General features: G+C 36.7%; 1 protein-coding gene across 5 annotated transcripts in view; it reads left to right on the top strand.

Annotated features, from left to right (window-relative positions):
• The window catches only part of PKIB (cAMP-dependent protein kinase inhibitor beta), a 103,932-nt gene extending 84,525 nt beyond the window's left edge, over positions 1-19,407 (top strand). For all 5 annotated transcript variants that reach the window (XM_045499444.1, XM_045499447.1, XM_045499443.1 and 2 more), the window contains 2 exons: positions 13,932-14,108; positions 18,650-19,407. In XM_045499444.1, the coding sequence (XP_045355400.1) occupies positions 13,932-14,108; positions 18,650-18,717 (245 nt within the window). In that variant the 3' untranslated portion in view covers positions 18,718-19,407. The remainder of the gene's footprint in view (positions 1-13,931; positions 14,109-18,649) is intronic.
• Positions 19,408-20,330: the final 923 nt, after the last annotated feature.

Here is a 20,330-nt window from a genome sequence, read left to right on the forward strand (position 1 = left end):
GAAGAATGTATATTGTGCTGCTTTAGGATGAAATGTTCTGAATATATCTGTTAAGTCCATCTGGTCCAATGTGTCATTCAAAGCCAATGTTTCCTTGTTGATTTTTTGATTAGATGATCTGTCCATTGTTGTGAGTGGGGTGTTGAAGTCTCCTACTATTATGGTATTACTATTAATGAGTTTCTTTATGTTTGTGATTAATTGATTTATATATTTGGGTGCTCTCACAGTTGGTACATAAATGTTTACAATTGTTGCCATCTCCCTTTAATCTGCCTTTTAATGGCATTCATTCTCTTTGCAATTTTGGTTCTAGTGATGACTATGCTCTAACTTATTTTTCCAACTCTATATGGCTTAACATTCCATGAAAGCCAGATGTTTCCTTTCCTTTAATTGGATGTTGCCTTTGACACTCACTTCATGATTTAGCTTAAGATATATCCCTGGCTTGGTAAGCCTTTTCATGTCTTTTTTATCTGTATGAATCCCTCCCAAATATTAGGGCCCAATGTGTTCTACAGCTTCTGTGAAGTTTTTCTTAATTACCCCCAAGTTCAATAACCATTTCCCATATATATATATATATATATATTTTTTTTTTTTTTTTCGGTTTTTAATGAGAGAGACAGAGACAGTGTGATTGGGCGCGGGGCAAAAAGAGAGGGAGAGGGAGAGAATCCCAAGCAGTTTCCACGCTGTCAGCAAAGGGCCCGACGCAGGGGGTTGATCCCACAAACCATGAGATCATGAACCTGAGCTGAAACCAAGAGTTGGATGCTTAACCAACTGAGCCACCCAGGCGCTCCTCCCTTTTATATTTCTATAACATTTTGCATTTATACTATGTATTTGAATATATCATATATTGGCTTCTGTTTTTACATTCTCTTTAATGTGCATGTATTTCATCTGTACAATTAGGTTATACAATCTTTCAGAGTAAAGACCACATATTATGTTTTTTTGTGTGCATCCCCACTCTGTTAATCACAGTGTTTCATCTTATTTGACACCATTTCTCTGGAATCTCACACTGAATGAAGGATATAGTAGATGCTTAGTAACAATTGGTTTAATGAAGACCGAGTCTCTGTTCAACAAATATTTGGTGAGGTGTAACCGAAGGAGCAACGTTTGAGGTGTCAGGTGAAATGGGTTCTGTCTCACCTCTGCCACTCGCTAGCTCCGTTGTTTTAGCCAGACCATTTCATTTTATGGCCCTCTGTGTTCTCACCTTTAAAATGAAGATAGTAATGACTATCCCATCATACAGAGTCACATGCACTGAATCTCACTCAAGTGATTTAAAACAGTGTGTGTTCACAACATGTTTATGCCTTTTTGCACATAATGAAAATCTTCATTGTAGAAAATTTAGAAAACACAGTTCAAAGAAGAAAAGAGAAATCATGTATAATAACACCACTCAGAAAAAAAAAACTACTGTTAAAACTTTGGGTATTTCTCTTATGTTTTTCTGTATATATATTTTGAAAATTAATATATATACTAGTTTTGAATTGTTTATTATGTCTGTTGAATATATTCCAGATATTATTTTATGAAGATTCATATTTTCTATTGAGTTTATATAATATTAAAGAGTAACAGAATTAATATTATTTTATAATAATTATATAATATATAAATATTATATTATAAATATATATAAATTTATATGAATATAATATATATTTTATAAAAATTTATATATATATAAAATTTATATATGTAATTTATATAAATATATATAAATTTATAAGTTTATAAATATAAATATAAATATATAAATATAATAATATATTTAATATAATATTAAATAGTAACAGAATTTATTATTTTTACAAAAGAGTTTTATGAAAGTTAAATGCATCCATATAAATAATTTTACTTCTATTAACTTAATTGTAGACAAACATCAGTATACATAATTTGATGAACAAAAATATTTCAACGGCATGACTTTTCTTTCTGAAGTTATTTCTATTTGATTGGGAATTTTTATTTTTTTGCCTGTATGACCCAAAAATCCTCAAAACAACTTAAAAATTTTTTGCTACTGTGATTTTGACTGAATTTTGTGCTTGATGAAACACTAAAATGATTTCTTCTGCAAAGAAAAATAAAGTACTGAAGAGAACTTAGAAAACAAACCAGAGCTTGAAAAGGCTGAATTATTTCCCCTTTTTTCTCAGCTAGGAAAAAAAAAAAGAAAATTAAATCTATTCAAAAAGGAACTAAGAGACATCCCCTCAAATTTTTTATACATTGATGCAATACAAAAAACAGACATCACTGGAACATTTAAAGTTATGTGAGTTTAAAAAAGCATCTTGCTTATAAATTAACTTCATCCAATTTAGTTAAGAAAAGGTTTGTGGGGGCATCTGGGTGGCTCAGTTGGTTAAGCATCTGACTTGGGTTCAGGTCATGATCTTGTGGTTTGTGGGTCTAAGCCCTGCGTCGGGCTCTGTTCTGACAGCTCAGAGCCTGGAGCCTGCTTCGGATTCTGTGTCTCCCTCTCTCTCTCTCTCTCTCTCTGCACCTCCCCCACTTATGCTCTGTCTCTCTTTCTCTGTCTCTCTCTCAAAAATAAATAAGCATTAAAAAATAAAAAAAAAATTAAAAATTAAAAAAAAGGAAAGGTTTGTGAATGATTTCAGTCCTTAGTTATGTTCTTTACTTTTGGCGTTGTGTTTGGGCTTTTGGCTATGCCTGTTTTACATGGTTGGTATAAGCCCTGAAATGTTAGCTTTCTAGGAAATTTTTTTTTCCAACTTTCATTAAAAATTTAGAATTATGTTGGCCTGAAAACAATTATATTTTAAAAGATAAGATAAAATGATTTATAAGAGATATAATAAAATGATATCAAATAAATACAATTCAGCTTTAAAATATAGGTATATAAGATATTTATGTGCATCTGTCTATGTGAGCACTGAGAAAATACTGGAAGGATATGCACCAGAATTATAATAGTGCTGTCATTGGATAATGGGATAAAAGGCAATTTTGTTTTTTCTTCTTCCAGAAGAATTGTCACTTTTTTTCCGACAATGAGCATGTGTTACTTTCATATGCAAAAAGAAAAAAAATTCATTTTGAAAAAGAGAAGTGGGAAGATAATTGTTTCATTCAGTAAACAAACTCTATTAGAGTACCTACTGAGTGAGTGCCAGGCATGACTTAGTGCTATGGATACATCAGTGAAACAGCCTACAAAAACTTATGCCTTTGTAGAGCTTATATTCTAGTAGAGGGAGATAGACAGTAAATAGTAGTGCAATCCTACTAAGTTATAATATGTGTCAAAGCTACTCAGTGCTAAGGTACAGTAGAACAGATTAAGGAAGGAAGGTCAAGAGCTACAGGAAGAAGACATTGTTTTAAGTGGGGTGGTGAGCTTTACTGAGCAAGCAGAGTTCTCTCAGGTGTTTTGTGACCCTTCTAATTCCTCACCATATTATGTCATTATGTTAATACTCAGATTAAGAATTGTTTTTCGGGTATCATGAAGAAAGTGACAATTTCAATCCCATTTTAACTTTAATGAAACACTTAAACGTGTTTTGTTGCTGAAAGTATATGAAACTTTTTCCCTTAGGGAGAAACCATGATGAAGGGTGTAAGGAAGATTCAGTCTTCTGTCACAGGTGGCTACCTAAGAGAGGTAGCCAACTTTGAGATGTTTGTGTGGGGGGATTTGGAAGCCAGACTGTAAACTTCTTATGCTCTTTTTTTCCCTAAACACCAAGTTTCTGGAAATATCTTTGGGTTAATTTTTTTCTTGTCTTTATAACTCACAATGTCAGAGGCTGTCTCTAGAGCCAAATCAAAAGCAGACTTTAACAGGATAATCAGTGTTTATTATGATAATCTATTATAGTGCCTATAAATTAATGTGACTGATTTCTAAACAAATTTCATTTGTGTAGTTGTTAACCAAGCACATTTATATCAATTAATTTGTTGGGTTCCAAACTAGTAAAATAGGTCATTTTAATTCTACTTTTGATAAATGTGGAAACTTAATTAATAGAGAAGTTAAATGTCTTGTGGGAAGTCGCAAGTTTATTAGATGGCAATGCAGGATTCAACTACATGCTCTCATTTAGGTGACCAAACTTTCCATTGCTCTGTTTGGACTGCTGAACAAATATAAGGACTAATTTAAGAGCATCATCCCAAGGGCTTGCTAAGGTAGTTCAGTAATTCTAACATTGCTCAAAGCTCTGCTTTCAAATCTTCACTTGAAACAGAATTCTTCCAAATATATGCTAATCTAAATTACTTAAGGAGGCTTAGAAAAAAATCTGAAATTGGGGTGCCTGGATAGCTCAGTTGGTTAAGCGTCAGACTTCGGCTCAGGTAATGATCTCATTGTGAGTTCGAGCCCTGCATCAGGCTCTGTACTGACAGTTCAGAGCCTGGAGCCTGCTTCGGATTCTGTGTCTCCCTCGCTCTCTGCCTCTCCCCTGCTCACACTCTTACCTTTCTCTCGTTCAAACGTAAATAAACATTAAAAAAACAACAACCTGAAGTCATGGTAGTACAAAGAAATAGGTGATCAATTGGGATAGCTTTTAATTAAAAACAGTTCACTATAAAATATAATGTTATATTTTAAACATAGTATTATTCTACCACTATATTAAATATGAGTAAAAAGTGGATTACACTGATGGAGTCATAAAAATATTTTCAGAGGTGGAATACATATGTAGCTTCTTAAAGTAATGGCTTTGATGGATATGGTACACATTTACATATATAAATCTTTGTATGTTGGTAAAAATAGTTCTTTTGTATCACTGCATTTTTCCTTTTGAAGACAAGCATATATAAGTTATAAAAGTTTTCTGAAATAAAAGTATGCAGTTTATTTTTTTTTATTTTTTATTTATTTATTTATTTTTTCAACGTTTATTTATTTTTGGGACAGAGAGAGACAGAGCATGAACGGGGGAGGGGCAGAGAGAGAGGGAGACACAGAATCGGAAACAGGCTCCAGGCTCTGAGCCATCAGCCCAGAGCCCGACGCAGGGCTCGAACTCCCGGACCGCGAGATCGTGACCTGGCTGAAGTCGGCCGCTTAACCGACTGCGCCACCCAGGTGCCCCAAAAGTATGCAGTTTAAAGTGTCCATTCTTAAGCTATTGCTTTAGATTACTTCTACATTGGAAGAATAATTATGGAACTATTTTTGTCATAGATGTATCACTCTCAATAATAATCATAGGCAAAGAAAATAAATCCAGAGGATAAAGGGTTTTATTTTCCCCCTTACTGAGAATGAAAATGGTAAAACAGAATTAGTTGAACACTTTAAAAATACAGGATCTTGTCTATTTAAAGTGTTAGAGGGGCGTCGGTTAAGCATCTGACTCTTGATTTTGGCTCAGGTCATGATCTTATGGTTTGTGGGATCCAGCCCCGCATCTGGCTCTGCACGGACAGTGTGGAACCTGCTTGGGATTCTCTCTCTCCCTCTCTTTCTGCCCCTCCCTCATTCACACTCGTTCTCTGTCAAAATAAAAAGAACATTTTAAAGTGTTAGAGGATTGCATATTTGCACAAGGGAAAGCTGATTAATTGTGTGTAACTGACTTTAGGTTGGGCAGTCGGTTCACAGTTTAAGGTTTATGAATCCTCTGAGAGAGCCAATGTCTGAAAACTATAACTACTTAGATGCCATGGGTGAGGGTGATTCCATAAGAGTTTTTACATTAACTCCTGCTCTGCATATGACAATTGATGTTACCCACACCTGCAAGGCATTGTATTTACCACTAGTCTACGTCCTGCCCACAAAGCTACTTTATTGTTAATGTAATATAATTCATTTTAATATTTGATTAAATGAATTTTCAGGCTTTATTAAGAATATTAGTAGTTAAAAGCACCTTCACTGGCTGTGTTTGCCTGCCCATAATTTATAGGTATGAGCTATGAATTAAATATTTATTGAATTTAAGAGGCAACTGTGTGCCAGTCCACATACTAGGCAGAAGGATACAAAGACATTTCTACTGTGACTATGTTGGTCAGATTAACTTCCCTTTTTCTCCCTCCTACTGACGTCATCAAAAGTCACTTGACAGTTTAAAACCACTGTCTCATTAAAAAAGGAACTGACTTCTTAGGACTTGCGTTTAAAACCCCCCCCGCACAGACAGGTTGTGTTCACTCTGAGATGGGACTGGTGCAAGCAAACCATATAATCCTCAACATTATTTCATTTTCTTGGTAGTGCAAATTCAGCTTGAAGAATCTTTGTGCCTTTATTGAAATCTAGGAAGACTTTGTGTCCAAAAATAGTTGGAAAAAGGCAAAGATGAGAAGTGGATGATCTGAGAGCAGTCTCTCATTAGAATTTTCTAGCCCTTTCTCTGGGACCCCACTCGGTGCATTCTTACCCCATCTTCTCTTTTGGAACTAACCACTATCTCCTCTGTGCATTTGGGGGAGCTGCCTGGCACTGAGCCTCTCCAGGTCTCCAGCTGAAGCAGGGGAAGTCCTTACTGTGGCAAATCCCAGTTACTAGCACAGTGCTTTGAACAGAGTCAGTGTTAAATAAGTACTTTTGAATAGAATCCAAATACTTTCTTAAGTAGGCTCTGCCACCTTAATGAAGTAAGAACACACTGGTATTTGAGTCCCTCAGTTGGAAGGGAAAATGTGAAAAGTAAATGAGAATGGAGGAATACAGTCAGGGTTTCAGGTAAAGTGGGGGAAAAAATGAAAATGGTTCCTTGTAATTCAAGCTAAGTGCTCTCAATTCTAATCTCTCAGAAAGATAGAAATAAAAAAGTGAGAAGCAAAAAGTCAAAACTATGTGAGATGTAAGATAGGAGGGATGCTGTGCTATAGGTTATAACCATTTAGAATTACATTCACCTAAAGGAGAACTGAAAATATCACTGCGTGTCCTGGATACCACCTATCAGGCATAACATACACACACTCATGCACGCACGCAAGCACCCACCCACGCACGCGCCCATGCACACGCAACCCAAGATAATGTACTAATAATTAGGAACGTCTGTTTCAAAGAAACAGAACAGTACTGTCTGAACTTAGAAGAGACTTTGACACAAACTGGCTGTGTTAATGTTAATGTTGTTAATGTTAATGATGTTAATGCATCACTTCAGTGTCTGGGTCCGCATCACTTAAGTTTACAGGTCCTTTGGGGAAGCTGCAAGGGTAGGAGTAGGCCTATGGCAAACTAACTCCATAGAGTCTTTAATGGAGGGTGTGTTTGGGGTAAGTTTTTTCTAGAGTAGAATGACCACTTAAATGTGACCCTTGCACTCAAGGGTGTTGCGTGGTTATTGCAGTTATTTTTTTTTTATCTTTATCCACATCAGTCCATATTATTGTCCTAAATGACCCTATCTTAGTTTAACGATGAAATTGTGCCAGACAGGTATTCAGATTTGTTCATTACTTTACCTAGGAGATTATAGAAAAATCAATGTGGCTTTATATTTAGAATTTTATAGGTCTAAGTTGTCAAAAATTATGCATGGTAAAAATAGCTTTCATGCATCTACCAATATATGTTGAAGGGTCTGTTTATATCATTATCAGGCAAGAATCTAAGCATGAGAAACAATATGTGTCAATAGACAAGAGGTAGAATTTCCTCTGGCTTAGACTTGAGGCACAGAAACTCCAAAAATGGGGAAATTAAAAAAACAAAAAAGAAAAATCTCTAAGTTAAAAACATAATTTTTATACAGGTATACATTTCATGTAAGCTCTATTTACCCTAAAATTGTCTTGATACTTAGGTAAATAGATGTGCTAGGATTCCCATTTTTCGAGGTGTATACTTTTGCTTTATTTCCAAAGAGTAGGATTTGAGGTCAAGAAAGGTACTGAAAAGATCAGAATATGTTTGACCTCACCATTCTGGGGGTTCCTCTTTGTAGTGTGGGGGCCTAGCACAGGGCCAGACACTTAATAATTTAGTGGAAGCGGTTTTTGTTGGTCCACATTGAGATGCAATTGTTACAGTTCTCTCACCTCATTTGGAAGAAGTGTTTATGTTCCAAAATAAAATCTTGCAAAATAATAGCTGTAGGCAGAGAACTGAAGAAACCTGGCATAAGGTATTAAGATACTGAACGCTGGAGAGAGCCAGATGAGGAATTTGCTAATCAACTGAGAACAGTGTATGTCTCTCTTTATTTCATCCTCTCTTTTGACCAGGAAAAACAGTGACTTTCCAAAGTACGTGTTCTTCCTTGTTACTTTAAGTGTTTTTTGAGATACCCTGACTCATACTCCCAGAGAACTCATTTCTCCCAGAGAACTCATTTATTGAGTGAGAAGTTTATTTCAAGTCTTACATGCAGAATGAGTAGTAGTTTCACTGTGGGAGATGAAGTGAGTGATATGGATCCAGAGATTAGAAAAAAGGTAATGACCTTGCAGTCTTGGCTTCAAGTAAGGAAGCTTAAGGAAAAGAATGAGTGTGAGCTAAGAGGGTAGATCATCTCAGTTGGAAGAGAAAGCAGTTGCAAAAACTTTTGTTTATAGAATCTTTTCTTTAAATGTTTATTTATTTATTTTTGAGAGAGAGCGGGAGAGAGAGCACAAGTGAGGGAGGGACAGAAAGAGAGGGGGACAGAAGATCAGAAGCAGGCTCCCTACTGACAGCAGCAAACCCAATGCAGGGTTCGAACTCATGAACTGTGAGATCATGACCTGAGCTGAAGTCAGATGCTCAACCGACTGAACTACCCAGGTGCTCCTGTTTATAGAAACTTTAAAAAAAAAGTGTTTTTACATTTATTTATTTTGAGAGAAAGGGACAGAGAGAAAGCAGAGGAGGGGAGAGAAGGAGAGAGAGAAGCCCAAGCAGGCTCTGCACTATCAGAGCAGAGCCCAACACGGAGCTCACACCCACGAACTGTGAGATCATGACTTAAGCCAAAACCAAGAGTCAGACACTTAACTGACTGAGCCACCCAGGTGTTCCAAACTTTTGTTTATTATTACGCTTGTAACATATATTCTGTTCTTAGCAGGCTCTTCTAAGCCCATTGGGAGCTGGCTAGTGATTTTGTATATACATCAAAATTTTGTATATGCTTCATTTAACTTGGACATCTTTGTTCTCTTCAGTTGTGCTGGTGTTGAATTTTCAATATTGTGGAGACTGCAGAGATGTTGGCATGTGTGTGTATCTATGACTGTTTAATGGTCTTTTGGTCAGGCATCCTGAAAATTGTGTATTTTCAACAGAGATGCATGCTGGTGGGGGCATGCAAGGACTTCTGGGAAATCTTCAAATGTCCAAATGGGTTCAGCTCTGTAAGCACTCACAGCTGACAAAGCAGCACTCTTCCAGATTCCTCTACTAATTCTGTAGAAGAAAAAGAGGAAGAGTTGTTGCCTTAGTTAGCAAACATACACATAATTAGCTTTTTAAGCCTGGAAATTTTTTAAAAATTATTTTTAATGTTTATTTTTGAGAGAGAGAGAGAGACAAAGCACGAGTGGGGGAGGGGCAAAGAGAGAGAGACACACACAGAATGCAAAGCATAAGCCCAGAAATTTAAAAGAACTTGGAAGTTAATCTCTCTTCCGTGTTTATTAGCAGTGTTTCCTCATCTTTCTATAGGTTATATATTTTTTAAACATCACAAAGCATTTGAAGAGACCAGTTGTCTCTACTTTATATATAATGTTGACAAAGAAAGCATTAACTGAAAATTAAAACAGACATTTATGTGGGCAGTTAGAATTGCAGTTTGGGAGCCACAGATTGAGATAGAAACCCAAATTGTGTTCCAAGGAAGACAAAGAGTGGGGCAAGGTTATATAAAGGTGAAAGGTTAGGAATGTAGTTTTCATTTAGATCCCCTGCAAAACAGGAATTGAAATTAGGTTAACTGGGATTGGTTGTGTATGCAAATGCATCGTTGAAGCTTGTTAAACCCAACTGGCTCCTTTAGAAGTGAAGACCACAGAAGATCCAAATGTCACGGTGAGGGGGGAAGTTCAGTCTAGGCTGAGGGCTTGCGGATAGCTTAAAAGTTCAAAAAGTTCATAGTTTCTCTGCTGAGGATGTGCATAAATTCCTCCTCCCTTATGGCTTACTGGCCATATTTGAGAGAGAGGGAGAGAGAGAAAGATGATGCAAGTGGAGGAGGGGCAGAGAGAAGGAAAGAGAGAGAGGATCCCAAGCAGGCTCCACATGGAGCCTGATTTGGGGCTCAAACTCACTAATCATGAGATCATGAACTGAGCCAAAATCAAGAGTTGGATGGTCAAGTGACTGAGCCACCCAGCACCCCATCCTGTCCCTACTTTAAAGGAAACTTTCTTAGCCAAGCTTGCTTGCTTGCTCCATTTTGAAATCTTTTACTATATATATATATATATATATATATATATATATATATATATATATATATATATATAAAATCATCCCTCTAAAAGAAAAATCAGGCATATGTAATCAATGTTGCAGAGGACAAAAACAACAGACAGGTAAAATGGCTGTTTTGTACAGGAAGAGGCTTACACTTCAAGATACACTATTTTTGGTTAAATTATCAAAATATCACTTTTAGCACCTTTCTGTGCTAGAATATCTGTATATTTATAATTTTTCCAGGTGAATGTATTTCATTTATTTTAAATCACAACAATAATCTATGCTCATTGTACAAGTTTATATATGTAAGGAAGTACCAAAAAATGATTAATATTCTCCTTGTTCTCTCTTACACTCCCCACTAGCATTTTTTATTCTTTTTATGAAATTGAGATCATATTATATTCATTACTTTTCCCCCACACACTGTAAATATTACTTTTGAATTTTGCTTTATTTTACAGTGTCATGGATGCATCTCCATAGGTGGATCTAACTGGATTTAGCACATTCTTTCTAATCACTGTATAATGTTCCATAATATTATATACATAGTTTATTCAGCCATTCTTCCCTTAGGGACTTTCAGGTTATTTCCAATGCTGCAGGCAATGTCTTTGCTAGAGAATTAAAAGAGCCCAGTTGAGAATCACACTGTGGATTCAAATGTTCCTTCCAGCCAGCAGTCTCTAAGTCACCGACACCTTCTGTCAGGAAGATGAGATGACTCTTCACTGTAGAAAGCTACGTCTCCCTGCAGTCCTGTGGGTCCAGGCTGGGTGAACTGTCTGTTTTGTGCTGGAGCATGACATCCTGGTCACTCAGCATCAGCGTCAGTGGCCGGCTCTGAAAGGAAGATGGTAGTAGGAAGAGGGAGAGCTGGGAAATGACCAAGTAAAGCTCTGGGGTAAAGCAGCCTATTGTTGTCTGGCTTTCCTACACATCCAGTTCTGATTTTTACCTTAAAATGGTAGTTAATGAGTAAAATCTTGACAGACTTTTAGATAGGTTTTTGATCTTGTTTTCTAACACTAACCGACAAAAAAGGACTAATTTAGAAAGCCTGTGTCTGAAATAATAATATAAAGGCAAAAGCAAAATAGCAGCCAAAAGCAAGGAAACCTTGAAATAAACCCAGAGCCTAGAATTTCTTCATTTGATGGAAGTTCACCTTTTAGAAATTCTTTTTCAATATACAAATTCTAATTCAATAGGTCTTTAACATAGACTGTCTTACTAAAGAAGTTCACTCACTTCATTTAACATAAAATATATCATATTTAAGTATTTTAAATAGCATATCTTAATATTTTTATATGTGTTGTTATCTTTAACTTTAAGATTTTGGACTATCAGGCCAGTAATGATCAAGGTGTTCAGAGCTGCTCCTCCAAACTTAGCATAGCTAACTTGTTTGTGTGACACAGGGCGATGCTCCACAGAAATACACCATTGATCGTGGCCATGGCTTTCGATGTGCTGTTAATTGGCTGAAGACAGAGTGGAAGCTGGCAAACGGGGTCTTTTTCCAAACTTGGTGTGAGACACTTCTCACAAGCTCTAGAGAAGAGATCTGTAATTGACATTCATGTAACATGGAGGGGTGGGGCGTGGGGGTCTCACAAGATAACCATTCAAAGCCAGAAAGGAACACCTATGAAAAGATGAGGAATCTGTCCCTCTCCCTCCCTCCCTTCCTCTCTTTCTCTCTCACACACACACATATGTAAGTATGTGTGTATGTATATATATATGTGTATTTATATATATGATATTTTCCCTATTTAAAAAGTAATCAAGAGCAGAATCAAAAGTAGCTATCGTATGACTGTCTGCATGTCACAGAGATTTGGAAAGATAATTTTGTGGCGATCCATGTCATCTTGCCTTCAGAGTGAACTGAAACTGGATTTGCATTCTTGGGTGCTACATGAGCAGCTTTGTGACTTTAAATAAATCACATCCACGGTTTTCACATCCACGTAGTGAGTGAGGGTTATTCCTTACTATGTCAAAGGATTATTGGGAGACTTAAAATGAGACAATAGATATGAAAATGTTTACGTTGTATTGCATACATTCTGGTTTCCCTCTTAGGAAGTTCAAGAGGTCTTCCAGTAGGAAGATGTTTCTTTGTAGGATTAAAAGGATACATAGAAGGGCAGTGTAGTGAATAAAACTTTGTGAGATGTGAACAATGGTGCCAATAACCAGACATAATTTTAGAATCATCAAGAGTTTCTATATCCTTTATCTCATTAGTTCTTAACAAAAATCCTGTGTATCAGTTAGGCTAATTTTTTTATATCCATTATGCAGAGGAGGAACCATGACTCCGAAATTAAATGAATTAGCCAATATCACCTGCAAGCCTATAATGGAGTGAAGTTCTTTTTGACTAATAGTTCAGTGCTTTTTATATTAATCTATGTTGTCTGTCAATGCCAGACAGTTGGCAAATACTAAACAGAAGTCTAATTGATTCAAAGGATGATTATCTCCATCCCTTGGTTGATACTCAGCACATTCTGTGGTATGCATGTATACCAATGCATCAAAGAGGAGAAAGAGGGTGCAAAGTCCCTTTGAGAGTGCAAGTCCCCTAAAAACAGGAAAGTATATTATTCCTTTGTGTTCTCAGTGCCCAACTGAGAGCCTAGTACTTAATAGGTTCTCAATAAATGCTTGCTGCTGCTTCTGTTGCTTTTGAGATACTATTCAGTGTTGACTTCTTAGGAAAGATTCATTAGAAAACATCATATGAAAGAGGGTTAGTTTTAGAATAAACAGAATCTGCTACCTCCTTCCCTCCCTGTACAGTAAATGATTTCCTAAGAATTCTTTCATAGGTACAATTATTAGAAAGATAAAGGATGCTTAGGAAAGCATGAGTAATTACCATTTCCACTTAAATGCAAGAAAGGTAATACAGGTTCTACTCTCCTAAACATGAACATGAGGCTGTTGAAAATTAGGTCTTTGACTAGAACAGGCAGAAATACACAGCTGTCACTAGGGGAAAAATGCCTTTGAGATAAAGTGGAACTTCTCATATCTAAAGAGTAGGAGCATAGTGTGTTTTGTTTGATCCATACAAATTATAGTAATTTAGTTTCAGCCTGAACAAGCACCACAAACAAAAACTGGCAGGCAGGGTCTCTATAGGAGTGGCCAAGCAAGTCAGTTTTCATTTCCTTCCAAGCCCTAGTTTGGCTGATCCATCCACAGAAAAACAGAACAAAAGCCAGAGATTACTGCACCCTAAAGCATCCAAGTGGCTTATTCGGCTCAGGGTGTATTTATAGCAACCTGGCTCACACTGAGAACTTCCTTCTCTATTCAGCGAATGTGCTAATGTGCAAATGGAAGCTTCAGGACCATAACAGTAGACGTAGATGCAGGGTGTGATCAATGAGTAGATTCTCAAGCCTGTTGTGATTTTGATCTAGCCATGCCTTTCAACCACCACTGTGAACATTTACCTCAAAATAGGCTCATCCTCTTCTTCATGTGCACATTCTATTTGTAGATGTTGCTATGAGGACAGATTCATCGAAAATGACTGATGTGGAGCCCGTGGTCAACAATTTTGCATCTTCAGCAAGGACAGGCCGCCGGAATGCGGTGCCAGACATCCAGGGCTCAGCGGGGACAGGTGGAATCTCGGAGTTGCCCCTCAGACTGGAGGCCCTCTCCATGGAGGAAGGTAACACACAAATTCTCTTCGAAACAGTAGCACTCTCTTCTTAGTCCTTTCCTCTGGAACAGTCTCTCTTTTAACTAGTCATAAGTGCTCTTTTTTTCGGTGCCTTTTTTCATAAGTGCCTACTAAAATCTCTCAGTGTTTGTTTAAGGCTAAGTACATTTTTTAGGCTTTCTGAAAGTGGACAGTTTTACCTTTTTGTCTCTTGATGTGTATGTGGAAGCTGAACATTTATTTATTCATTGAACATGTATAGCCATGCACAGTGCTAGTAATTGGGAATCAGAGGTGAACAAATATAATCCCCTCAACAAACTTACAGCATTTATCTAGAAACACTCAGAAATGAAATAGTTTTCTTTCTGTCATCCGTTGGCAAACCACTTTGGCAGGTTCTATTTCACTGTAGTATTCTCAAGTCCTTCTGTTTCTCACATCTAAGAAGAAGTTTATTATCAGTTAAAGATGAAATCTTTAAGGTGAGTATTTGTATAAAAGGTGATTGTTCTTCAGTGGAAAAAGTTGAATTAAGGAAAAAAGGGAGCTGTCAAACTAATGAAGGGAAATCTTGGGTCTCTCACCCCATTCTTACATACATCTCATACAGCTTCCAGAACTTAGTCTTCTGGAAATAAATATAATGATACTCTCAGTAAAGTTTTAAAGGAGTCTTTTTATTTAAAAATATTTGTAGAGGTTAAAGAAAAAAGTGTTACCAAAATACCTGTGCTTTGTGCCCCATGTTAGACGTCAAGGTAGACTTTAGTATGTGTACAGAAATTTATCCTTGCTGGCAATGAGGCAAGAGAAAGCTAGAAGTTTGTGCATATCTACACTATTCATGCAAGTCCCAGAAGAGGGCTCTTGGTCCTTTGCTTCAGGAGATTATTTGCTACCTGGTAAAGTTAGAAATGTTCCTGGTTTGATCCCTATGAAATAAGTAAATCTTGGTTTGGCCAGGGACACCTCATCTTTTCCCAGAGGTCATTGCATTTCTCTTATGAGATACTACAAGTAATAGTAAAAAAAGTATATATACAAACACACAAACTATTATAAGATGGGAAATTGGAAAGAAAGAAAATAAATAAAAATGTGTGTAATCATTTCGGCCTTTTAAGTTTGAAAATGGAATATGGTTATTAGAACATGATGTTGCTGTTGAAGGGCCATCCTCAACTAGAGAGGGAGAGAAGCTAAGTTGCTTATTAGTATAATGGGCCTAATTAGAGTTTATGTACCCTAACTGCATACACACAAAACCTTAATGCTTACTGATGTTACCTGGTTAACTCTTTGTAGGAGAGTGAGTAGTTTTCACCATTTTACTTCCGTCGCTAGAGAGACCATTATCAGAAACAATATAGTTACTATTTTTATACTGTTAAAGAGCAAAAATTTCAGCTAAGTAAATTTGAAGATCTAATGACTTTAAGTGATTCATGAATCAGACAGCATCCTATCCAGCAAGTAGAGGGGAGCTCTGAGGAGTTGTACACAATGGAAGGTTTTTATAAGAAGGAAGGTGAGGCAAGGAAGTTATTAGCAAAAGAAAATAAGGATTGTTCTAAGTAAGGTCACATTCCCTTAGAGGGAAAGGAAAGGGGGTTATTAGGTGGATCATTAGGTGGTTAAGTGGTTTCCCTCAGATCTATCCTCTTTGATTTTTGTTGTTGTTGTTGTTGATAAATATTTTTAGGTGGGAAAAATTCTAGGCTCACAAATGTCTTGCATCCTGCATGAAACTAACCTGTCTGAAATTTGCCCAGTTCACACTTTGTCTTAATCTATCTCTTATAAATTAATAACTGTGATAGGGAGGACAATGATGCCTGATAACATATGAGCAAGTAGTGACAGAGGGCGGCAGCTGTAAATGTCACAAAGGGCCTTTTCTTAACTCCATCACTGTTCATTTGATCCATTGTTCAATTTAGTGCCCACTGAGTGCTAAGCACCATTCTAAAAACTAGCAGCATATGGGTGAATAAGACAGACATAAAGTCTTGCTGTCCTGGATGATATCTATCTACAATGGGAGAGTTAGGTTATAAACAAATAAATATATGTCAACAGTATCCGTTCTATCAGAGAATTAAATAGGATGTTGTGGTAGAGTTACTGTGGTTTTAGATTGAGAAATTAGGACAGCCCTCACTGAAATCTGAATGACAATGATGTGTTTTGAATCACAACTGAAGGAAGCAGCAGGCACCAAAGATCAGAGGTAAGAGCTGTCTTTGCAGAAGGAGCAGCCAGTAAAAAGCCCTTAGAATGGACATGCCTCCAAAGCATTGTGCCTGATGAAATCAGCAGTCCATTCTTAGTTTCCATCCTACATGATCTCTTGGAAGTTTTGTCATGATGCACCGTCCCTTTCTTCCCCTTAAGACTTTTCTTCTCTTGGCTTCTTGGACATTGCGTTCTCCTGGTTTTCTTCCTGCTTCACTGGCTGTTCCTCTCCTGCTGTTGTTTCTTTCTCTCTCTGATCTCTTAATGAATTACATGGTACCAGAACTCAGTGGTTTCTTGTTTGCTTGTTTGTTTTTGGTTTTGTTTTTTACATTTTCTCTATCAACATTCCCTCCTCTTGAGATACTGTCCGATTTCACTGGGACAATATCATTTTCCTGATAGCTCATGGATTTGTTTTCTCCAGTTAGAAGCTCCACTGACTTCACACTCATAAATCCATCTGCCTATTTGACCCCTGCTTTGGCTATCTAAGAGGGATCTCAAACTTAATGGATAATAAAGCGGAGTCCAGATATTCTCCCTGATACCTGTTCTTCCTGCCTCTTCCCCGTCTTGGTGAATGGCAGTTTCACACTTCCAGTTGCCAGAGTCAGAATCTTGGAATCATCCTTGTCTCCCCTCTTTCTCTCAACTGTGCATCTAATCTATCAGCAATAATTGTCAGTTCTACTTTCAGATTTGTTCAGCTAGCTGCCATTTTTCACCCAAAAGATCTGGTCTCGTGGTATCCCTCTGACCCCATCTTCTGTTCTTTTTTCTCTGTATTTTCCTGCCTGCAGTTCCTTCCTGCACATTGATAGCTTTGACTCTAACTTTCCCTCTGCTTAGAATGCTCTCTCCCTGCCATTGGCATAGCTCACCCCTTACCTTTTCAGGTCTTTACTTGCATGGCCCTTCTCCCCAGCTAACCCTAGCTAAAATCACAACCTCCATGCCCCAAGACTTCTTGAAAACTCCTATTCTCCTCCATAGCATTTCTCCTCCATAACAGTTAGGACTATTCTCCTCCATAGCACTTAGGACTCCTCACATACCATACATTTTACTTATTTTGTTTATTCCCCATATCCCTCACTAGAAGTCTCCTGAGAGCTGGAATATTTTTTTTCACTGCTTGGTATATTATACATGTTTAATAATATATTTCCTGAATAAAAATTGAAGAACTGAATAGAATCCATCATATTGAACTTCAAAGATGCCAGTGATGATTTTGGCAAGAGTATTAGGGAGGCAGAAGAGACTTAATAGCTTTCATTTAAAATGGAGACCTCAAGAGATGATACGTTTTAAAGGATAAAAGACAAGATAGTATGTGGAAAATTTTCAGTTAAAAGAAGGCCTTTGTTAGTTCAAAGTTGGTGGTGATGTGAGGAAATGAGGAGTCAGGAGAAAGGGAATGTCAGGTGAAATGGAGGCGGGAGATGATTGTTAGAGTCAGCTTGCTGATGAGGCAGAAATGGAGAGGGTCCCAGATCTTGAAGGAATAGACTTGGATAGTCTGAGCAGCACCAAGGCCAGCTCCAGGATTGTGCAGTGAGGTGTGGTTGGTTGCACAGGGCCCTGGGTTCAGAAGAGATTTGCACTTGCTGTTGCTGTCTTGAAGTTTTCCATATGTTTTGAAGACGGGGTGCTACATTCCCACTTTGCACTGGGCTCCAGTAAATTATGTAACCAGTCCTGAGGAACACATTTTCCATTGTAATAAGAGGAAGGGTAGAAGGAATAAGTACAGACTACGGGGTTTTAGAAATTTGGTGGTTGAGGGAGCTTTTACCTGAAGATTTTGATTTTTTTTTTCTTTTCTGCAAAGTAGTGAGATCATCTCCTAAGAGCAAAGGAGGTAGAAACTGTGAGGAAGCTGGAGAGAGTGTGATGAACTATAGGGAGATCATTAAGGGGGTTGGGCTATGGAGCCACTTGACCCGGTCCAAATTGTGTTTCTGTCACTTACTAGCTCTGTGACTGAACAAGTTACTTAACCTGTTTGTATTTCAATAGACTAATCTATAAATGGAGGTTGTGATAATACCTAGGAGACTGCCTCGCATGTAATAATTCTGGAGAATAGGAGGGAAAGGTAACTAGAAGAATGTTGATTCCCAAACCTATCCATATTTCTTTTCTTTGTATAGTTTCCATATCTAGATTGAGGGCAAAGCCTCTCCTAATCAAGGAGAGAATTATTAGGGTGCATAAAGGAAGTACTAATGGTTTCATTCCACTATAGTATAAAATATATTTCACTATATTCTATAAATGAACGGAATTATTTATTTATTTTTTAGATGTAAAAAAGAAAGATGAAGAAACAACACAATGCCAATTGGAAAAGCCCCCAAAAGAAGAAAAATGAAGGCTCATAAACTATCAAAAGTGCTGAATTTCTGTAAACTGAAAGACTTAGTGGCCCTGCTTTCCTGAGATGTTTGATCTGGTAGTAACTATGGTAACATTGCAGCCCTAAGCAACACGTGTGTATTAGATAATTTTGTTGTGATGCTACTCACTTGGAATGCAACCACAATGTCCAATGTAGGCTATTAAAAGGCATATTACTTCCAAATTGCACCCAAGGAAAAGGTTAAGAATGTATGGTCACTTATATACATATCATTATCTATAAACCCAACAAAATCCACTGTTCTCTTTTGGATTTACTTAGCCAGATGTGTTTTTAATTCTGTTTTTATGGTAATGGGCAAACCATTTTCTTAGTAAATATAAAACAAACACCATTCATTTAAAACTATGGAATTTGTAGGGCAGTATTTTTTTTTGGATGAGAAGGAATAATAGTCAAAAACACATAGAGAACATTTGTTTTTAAAGCAAAAATGCACTATTTTTCCCCAAACCCTAAAATGATTTGGAAAAATTACAAAGCTTTGACAACTTAAATATCTTTAGGATATTTTTGTTTGATGTATTTTGCTTCTAGTCTATGCATACTGTGATTTTTCTTATAGACTCTTAAAATATAAAATTTGTGACAAATTGTTTATATGGAATATGCCTATTAAATGAATTTCACTATCTTCCTTAACTTTGGTGTATGTGTGTGCATATGTTTTTCTTTAATAAGACTTATTCAAAACACTTTACTAGTTGCTTTATACTGTCTTTTCCTTTCTTAGGGCTTATGTGTATTGTGACTTGTTTCTGAAATGATTTCCTCAGGAATGCAGACCATCATTTTTATATCTTCCCTAAAGTAACTAACATGACACAAATATTTAGTGAATGTTGTAGGTAGAAATAGCAAAATACTTGCTTTTAATATATATTTAAGTATATATTTTAAAAGGAACAAAAGCAAAACCAAAGTTGTAGTAAATTTTATTAGACATTTTAGAAAAAATAGTAAAATTCTGAATTTTTAGAAAATGGACTAATGAATTTATTTTAATTTTCAGATATATATGCATGCAGTTATATTTTATTTGATTGTTGACTTAGGCCATGTCTGTATACAGTAATCAAATAAACTCTTCACTGCTCAAGAAACTTGTTCTTGATACAAGTCTTCTTAATTTTATCTTCTAAAGTATACCAACTGAAAAATGGTGACACACTTTAGAGGAGGAAGTTAATAAACTTTGCAACATAAATCACCTCCTACTTATTATTTCATTGGCGAAGCCTAACTTCATATCTTATATATACCAAAGGGGTAGATTGCAAAGAACCTGATTGTTTTAAATTCTCAAATATAATTTTTTTAGGAAAATAATCAAAAGTAATATCTTAGGTGTAGCACTAATTTATTTTTTTAACTTTTTAAAAAATTATTTTTTAATGTTTATTTTTGGGAGAGACAGCACGAGCAGTGGAGGGGCAGAGAGGAAGGGGGACACAGAATCCTAAGCAGCTCCAGGCTCTGAGCTGTCAGCACAGAGACCAGCACGGGGCTTGAACTCACAAGCTGTGAGATGGTGACCTGAGCCAAAGTCAGACGCTTCACTGACT

This window comes from Leopardus geoffroyi, chromosome B2 (assembly GCF_018350155.1).
Source record: "Leopardus geoffroyi isolate Oge1 chromosome B2, O.geoffroyi_Oge1_pat1.0, whole genome shotgun sequence".
Lineage (NCBI taxonomy): Eukaryota > Metazoa > Chordata > Mammalia > Carnivora > Felidae > Leopardus > Leopardus geoffroyi.